At 29.9% G+C, this 7,325-nt stretch overlaps 1 protein-coding gene across 1 annotated transcript; it reads left to right on the forward strand.

The window, feature by feature from the left end:
* The first annotated feature begins 5,175 nt into the window (after positions 1-5,175).
* LOC145832422 (kelch-like protein 10) lies at positions 5,176-6,252 on the forward strand. The gene has a single exon (XM_082939736.1). It carries the CDS (start codon positions 5,176-5,178, stop codon positions 6,250-6,252), a length of 1,077 nt encoding a protein of 358 aa, XP_082795862.1.
* The last annotated feature ends 1,073 nt before the right edge of the window (positions 6,253-7,325 follow it).

Here is a 7,325-nt window from a genome sequence, read left to right on the forward strand (position 1 = left end):
GATTAAATTAAAAAAAACAAAAAATAAAAGAAAAAAAGAAGCCAATAAAAATTAAAGCCTTATTACATATAAAAAACACAAAAAAGTCCGAGTCTTTATCTTAACTGCAGAAGTTAGAAGTAGTTGGTTGTTTATAATAAAGCAAACCTAAAAACTGTGTATACATCCTATAAATAGTAGAATCTATTAAATTAAACAATGAAAAACACTTAGGAGCTTTCTTTATAAGTTGGTCTTATAATCCTTTTTGTTCATCATAAAAATGAAAAACATATGGATTTACGCTACTCTAAAAACTAATACCAATTTTACTTCTTAAAAATAACTCTTAAAAAAAGTTATTACTATTAGTAAAAAAATTTTTATCAACTATGCGAAATTAAAAAAAGAAAAGATCAAACAACATTAGTAAATCTACTTAAAAAAATATTTAAAACACTTGCTTTACTGTTTTTTCTTAAATATAAAATTTAAATCAAAAAATAGAGCTAACAACTGTAGTTTAAAAATTTCAATGAAGTTAAACTAAAAATCTGACACTATTTAAGTCTCGGATAGTATTAAAGTTGCTGCAATTTGAGTTTTAGTAAATATAGCTGTTGCGTAAAACATTTACTTATCTCCTTTTAGATTAACATGCGTCTAGTGCTAGTCCTGATAAATAAAGTACATAAAAATATAAGTTTTAAAATCTCTAGACTTACGGCAGCTTAACTTATAACGCCTCTGCTTGAATAGAATTAGTTTTAACTCAAATATTTTGGCTCAGTAGTTAAAAAAAATATCTGAAAGAACCACAATTGTGAATACTAAATATTTGTAAGCTGTCCTAGTTTCTTCCTCCAAAAAAAGTAACAACACCTTTTTAAGTGAGGTTTTTGTAGTTAGTGTCATTTATGTACTTATCTGCTGTCTATTTGTGTTTATAAACTTTTTGTTTTGACTATTTGATATAAATTTATTTTGTTGGACATACCTAACTGAGGTATGTTAGTTTAGTTTGTTATTTCATAATATAGTAAGTGATAGTTTTCTTTTTGTTTTATTTATCTAATCTTAGGTTTTTTAAATAATCAATTTAATACAATTTTTTTAATTTAAATTATAAACAGTTTTCTAAATACACTATTCTTAAAATACTACTGCAGTAAATAGAACAACTATTTGATTATTTTCTACCTTGTTGTTTTTACATAAAAACTTTTTTATTTGCTGTTTTTAATTTTTTTCTTCTTTTCTCCTCTACTGTTCAGAAAGGCCACCTAAAGTATTATATTTATAGTTTTTTGTTAAATATAAAACTTTTGTAGAAGTTTAAATCTTATGAAGAAAGTTGTGTATGCTTTTGATTTTTAACACTATATGTATTTAGTAACAAAAAATTTACTTTCATTTTATCTGATAGGTTTTGTCTTTTTTCAGTTCCATATTTAAGAGTTTAAACCAGGGTTTCTAAGTTTTAGTTTGAAAGTCCTTCATTAAAAAGTTAAAAAACCATGGCCCCCTCTAACAAAACTTCTCAAAAAACAATCATTAAAAACGCCTAAGACCTTTTTTGCTCTTTATCATTAACTCCAGAATATCTAGGGTAAGTTTCAAGTTATGAACTTATGGCCCCTAAATTTCTGTAATGGCCCATAGAGACCATTAGGCTCAGTTTGGGAAATCCTGAATTAGACTGTTTGAGTTTTGTTAAGTATTGTGTATTTAGAAAAATATTTAAAAGATAAATAAATAACTTTATTTTACTTAGGTACTAAAATCTGATGAAAAAGTATAATTATTAATTTTAACAAATGCTAAAAGAACTTAAAACAGGGTTTCCGGAAGTGAACTACTGTTGAAAATTAGGGGACCTTAAGCTTAAAAGAGCCAAAGGGGTGTGAATTGTAAGAGTGACAAAAGAACATAATTTGATACTTACACTAGATGTTCTAGAGTTGATGATGGAAATAGGTCTTCGTCGTATTATAGAGTAGTTTTGATACTTACTTGAGAAATCTTGTTAAAGGGTTAAAAAAAAAGTTTGGGAAACCCTGCACTAGATATTAAGGCAAATTTGAAACTTATACTATATATTTGCTCATTGGGGTACACAGAATTTTATTCTTGCATTTTAGGGTGAACAGCGAACATGTTAAAAAGCACTGCTTTGTTTATTCGAGCATGAAATTACTAACTGAAAACAAACCAAAGTTTATTTGCTTCATTGGTGAATTACCATAGTAACTCTTAGCATTTTAACAAGTCTGGTGCACAGATTTTGATAAGCTTCAAGGCCACTGCTTTAAGCATTAGTTATTTTTATAATGAAAAAAAATATTATTTTTTTAGTTTAAGTTTTGTATAAGTGCCTTATATTTTTCTCATATAAATATGTTTCTCTTATAAGTTATATAATTTCCGTATCATTAGCTCACTATTTGCGATAACTTTTTTCTTCCAAATATTTTTTATAATAGTTTTAGTCCTAGGACTTGGTACACGAGGAATCTTTCGGTTATCTAGTTGCACACCACGGATATTTTTTAACGTCATGTCCAGGACAGTTGTATTTAGTTATAATACATAACTTTCTTATAGAAAGAAATAAACATATTATTGTGATAGTATGTACTTTTAAACATAACTTATTTTGATCTGAAAAATTTTTGCTATTTGAAACGTTCATATTATTTGTTTATTGAAACACAAAAATAAAAGCCCTCAAAATATTTGGCCCTAGAACCTGGTGCATGAAAAAACCTTTCGGTTATCGAGTCGCCCACCACGGATACCTTTTAACATCTTGTCCACGACAGTTATAATCAAGCTATAAGGTTTTCAAATTTTATAAACATCTTATTTAGTTTTAAAGCAAAACAAAATTAATTGAAGGTAGTATAATAATGAAATAAAGCAATATGTTTTTTTTACGCTGCTAATTTTCAAAAATAAATTGAAAGTGGCTAAAAAACTATGGCTACAAAAAATACAAAAAGGTGAAACTGTGTTTAGCATTCCCGGCAGTAAGATTTAAATTAACGTTTAACTAATTTAAATCTTATCAACGGAGATTTTCAACACTATTCCCAGTTCTTTCAACCAAGTCTGAACATGACTGCATACATCAGTTAGCAATTTCTAACTACTTAATCACCTATCACTACTTTACACTCCTACAAAGTATTGACGGACTATACCTGTCTGACTTTTATGGTTTGTTTTAACAAGGAAACAAGTACACTTATCAAGGAGCGTCTTTTTAAGAAAGCCATAGGTAGTTATATAAGATCTATGATTTTTACAGTGAAAAGTATTAAGTTTAGTACTAAGAAAGTTTTTGAATAAATTTAATTAAAGTAGGAAAATCGATAAGCTACACACCTAGAACTCAGACAAAAATGTTTACAGTTTTCAGACAAATTTTGCTCTTTTCTCACTTATTGTTAGCTAATACCTACTTTTTTTTAATAAAAACACAGTCTATCCTGGTTTACTTTAAAGTTACTAGACTTTGAAAAGATTTGTTGTATTATAATGCAATTACTCATATTAGACCATGTATTTTTCAACTTTATTCCTTAAGTAAAATACTGTGAAAGACTAGTCTTAAAATTATTCTTATTCAGTATATTTTCTTGATTATACTTACATTATATGGGTGCGTACCTTACTGTAACAAAAAATTCTGTAAAATATGAATTACTTAAATTTTCAATAATTGAAGTTTTATTATATCTAAAGACAACTAACTTTTGTAAAATATAATTTACTTAAAGTTTCAAGAATTGAAATTATAATAAATTAAATAACAACAAACTTATGTATCAAATTTATTAAATAGTTTTTTATATCAATGAGATAATTTTGTATTTGGAGTTTATTACTTGAAACTGTTTTTCATGCGCTAATGCAATGGTCGCATTTAACAAATTCTTAAAGCAAGATATACAAGGCTATTTTTGTTATCATTGAGTAATAACAAGTATTAATACTAACTCAAGTTTGTTAAATGTTATCATTGATAAGCGCATGAAACACAGAGTTAAGACTCTAAATTCGAAATTGTCTCATTGATATTTATATATGGTCCTTTTCAGTAGAGCTCTGTCTTGTGAAATAATAACTTGTAAACAAAGTTATTACTATCATATAGTTTTATGAATATTGTCAGAAACATACTAAAGCGATTAGCTAATAAAGTAAATGTTACAACTTGTGTTATAATAAAAAAATTTAGATTGAAAAACACAATATGCATTCGATTCCTTTTAAAAAACGTAAAACTTCATCAAATGTTAACTCAACTAACACTAATGATACCAACAACACAAAAATCCACTTAGTCCAGTTGTGCAAAGAAGAAACCATCACACGCCTTGATCTTTTAAAAACAGGTGCGATAAGTTTTAAAGGGTTTTCAGTTAAATACAACTGCTAAAAATATTCTTTTGTAATAAAGTTTTTTTACAGCTTATAAATTTTTTGATGAACTAAAATTTCATATCAAGTTTAAATTGTTTGATTAAATGTTTATAAAAAATCTGGTAAAAAATTCTAAATGATCTTTTTAAAACTATTTTTTACAAAACCTTTTTTTTACTAAAACGTTTATAAATTGTAGCCAAGTATTATAAATAGTATAAACTTTATTGTTATCAAAAATTAAGTGCTAAATATTCTGAATGAAATTACCCGTTCATCAAGTTTACATTAGCTACAAATCTTAATTCAAAGAAAAAATAGTTATTAATTTTTTCGACCATTACTTTATTATATTAGTAAAAAATACTGTTCGTTAAAAAAACAGGTTTTAAAAACAAGTTATACTGACTTATAAAAAAAAATTGTTGACTGATTTTTTTCAAACCAAATCGTGAAAAAAACCTAATGTCGAGTTTTAGCAGTTCACACAAAAATACCTTGAATTTTGTTAGTAAGCAAAAAGTATTATTATCTAAATGATGTTACGTAAAAAATTGCAGAAAGCGGAAAGCCAGACAAGGAAAGACTGATAAAGTGTTTAAAAGGAAACAAAATTCTTTTGAACGATGGCCAAGAAAATAGAGTTTGCGAGTATTTTGAAAACGAAATCAACGTCAGCAACGCAGCAACGTTTTACCGCTTGTCAAAACTTTTCGCGCTGCCGCCTCGTCCGAGTTTTCCCTGTCGTTTGTCGAGCGCTTCTTCCCAATGGTGGCCGAGTCCGGCAACTTTCTAGAGTTGAATTGCGACTGCATTAAAATAATTCTCGCGAGCAGCAAACTGTTTGTGGATTCGGAGGTTCAAGTGTTCAACGCGGCGGACGCCTGGACGGGTCACCAACCAGCTGAGCGCGGCGAGCAGGCGAGAGGCCTTTTGTCGAAAGTTCGCCTTTCTCTTTTGCCCGCTCGCGCTCTGAATCACATTTTGGACAAAAATTCGTTCGTTGCGTCGGTCGGCGGATGTGCGAGCGTTATTGAAAACGCGTTGTCGCCGAAAGTGGACTTCGATTCGAAGAAGCCTGCTGTGACGAGCAGGTTTTGCAACCTAAATAGTTACAGGGTCCAAGTTTATCCGTGTTTCAAGAACAGTAAACTTTTAACCTACGAGCACTGTGCACGGACAAACAGTGTTAATGTCACGGAAGAAGAAGTTGCAATGGAAGACAGACGCACCAGTTCTTGCGCGTGTTACTTTTTGGGCGACATCTACGTCATCGGCGGTTTGACTGGCAAACGTTTAGCGCGACTCCAATTTCTGAGTTCCTGTTTGAAGTTTGACAAAAACGCAAAAGCTTGGCAGAGCGTCGCCGCGATGAACGAAGCCAAATGCGACTCGGCGTGCTCCGTCTTCGAAGGGAGGATCGTCGTCAGCGGCGGTTACTCCGCGACCGGGCGCGATTTGAACACCGTCGAGGCGTTAAGCGGTTGGGGAGCCGAGTGGTCCAATTGGCCGCGCAGCATGAACGTGGCGAGGAGCAGTCACGGGTCGGTGGCCGTGAAAAACAAGCTGTACGCGATCGCGGGCAACAACACACGGACGTGCGAGGTTTACGACTCGACGTCCGGCAACTTCGCCATGCTGAAGCCCCCGCCGCAGTCGTTCGAAAAATATTTTGTGACCGCAAGTAACGTTATATCGATCGGAAATAAGATTGTCGTGGTTCGTTTCAATGGGGAAGCATTTTTTTATGACCCTGAATCTGATGGGTGGTCAGAAAATAATAACTCAAGTTCACTGCGTATATGTCGTTTGTATAAGCCGCAAAATAAAAGCAGTTATTTTTGAAAGTCGACAATTGTAAGTTTAAAGTAACTCGTAAATAGCTTCTATCTTTGTATCCGGTTCTTGTTTTGACTCAGTAAATGTATTTATTTATCTATAAAATTGTCTTGATTGTGCAGGAGTGTTTTCACCTGGAATTTTACAGGGTAAATTTGGCTTAAAATATAGATTTAAAGCAAGTCGTGAATTAAAATTTTTAAACATTTTTTTTTGAAAAAATATTAATCTTTTTCTTTTTTTATTATTTCCTTTTTATGAAATACATATAAAAAAAAACAATACTAACAAAAATCACATGATATAGTGTTGAACCTGTCTTTGATATGAGGGTTTTTATAACTTATATAAAAAAAAATTCCAAAATATTTTTCTACACTATTAGATTATCTCCTTGCAAAATTTGAAACTAAGTGTTTTATTTTTATTTCGATGTTAAATAAATCCAAAAACTTTATAGATTTAGCTTTGTTTTTCTAAGTATGTTTATAAAGTTATAACTTTAGTCATAAAGTTAGTTATAAAATATATATTTTTATGGTGCAATGCATTTTCAATTCAAAAGTTTGTGTCAATAACGGTATCAACTTATGAGAGTGTTCGAACGTTTTTTTACCATTTATTTTGAGATAAACAATTTGCTAGCAAATTTTGTAAAAATATTTTAATAGTGTAATGGAAATAACATACCTGTAATATACATGCAACTGGAAAATTATCATGCTATAGCTATACGTAATAAAAACTAAAACAAATTTAACATTGTAATATCCTTTGAAACAACTAGTTTTTTTTTAAACTAGACAACTTAGAAAAGTAATGACAAAGAAAAAACATTCGAGCTTTAAATACAGGTAATTTAGTTAAATCTAGCACAAGATTTAAATACAATTTGTTTAGAGCCTAATAAAGTATTCAGCATGATTCAATTTTCGAAATGTTAATAAAACTTAGTACACGCACTTACAAAGTTTACAAGTATTTTTACATGTAAATTGTAAGAAAGTGTGTATTTAGCTCATATAAAGCATGTATAATACAAACATCATAATATACTATCAAAAATAAAAACTGTTTTG

The sequence above is a fragment of the Thalia democratica genome, chromosome 3, assembly GCF_965202585.1.
Source record: "Thalia democratica chromosome 3, ktThaDemo2.hap1.1, whole genome shotgun sequence".
Classification (NCBI taxonomy): Eukaryota; Metazoa; Chordata; class Thaliacea; order Salpida; family Salpidae; genus Thalia; species Thalia democratica.

Coding starts and splice junctions, on each gene's coding strand:
- LOC145832422 (XM_082939736.1), top strand. CDS start 5,176: ATGGTGGCCGAGTCCGGCAACTTTCTAGAGTTGAATTGCGACTGCATT.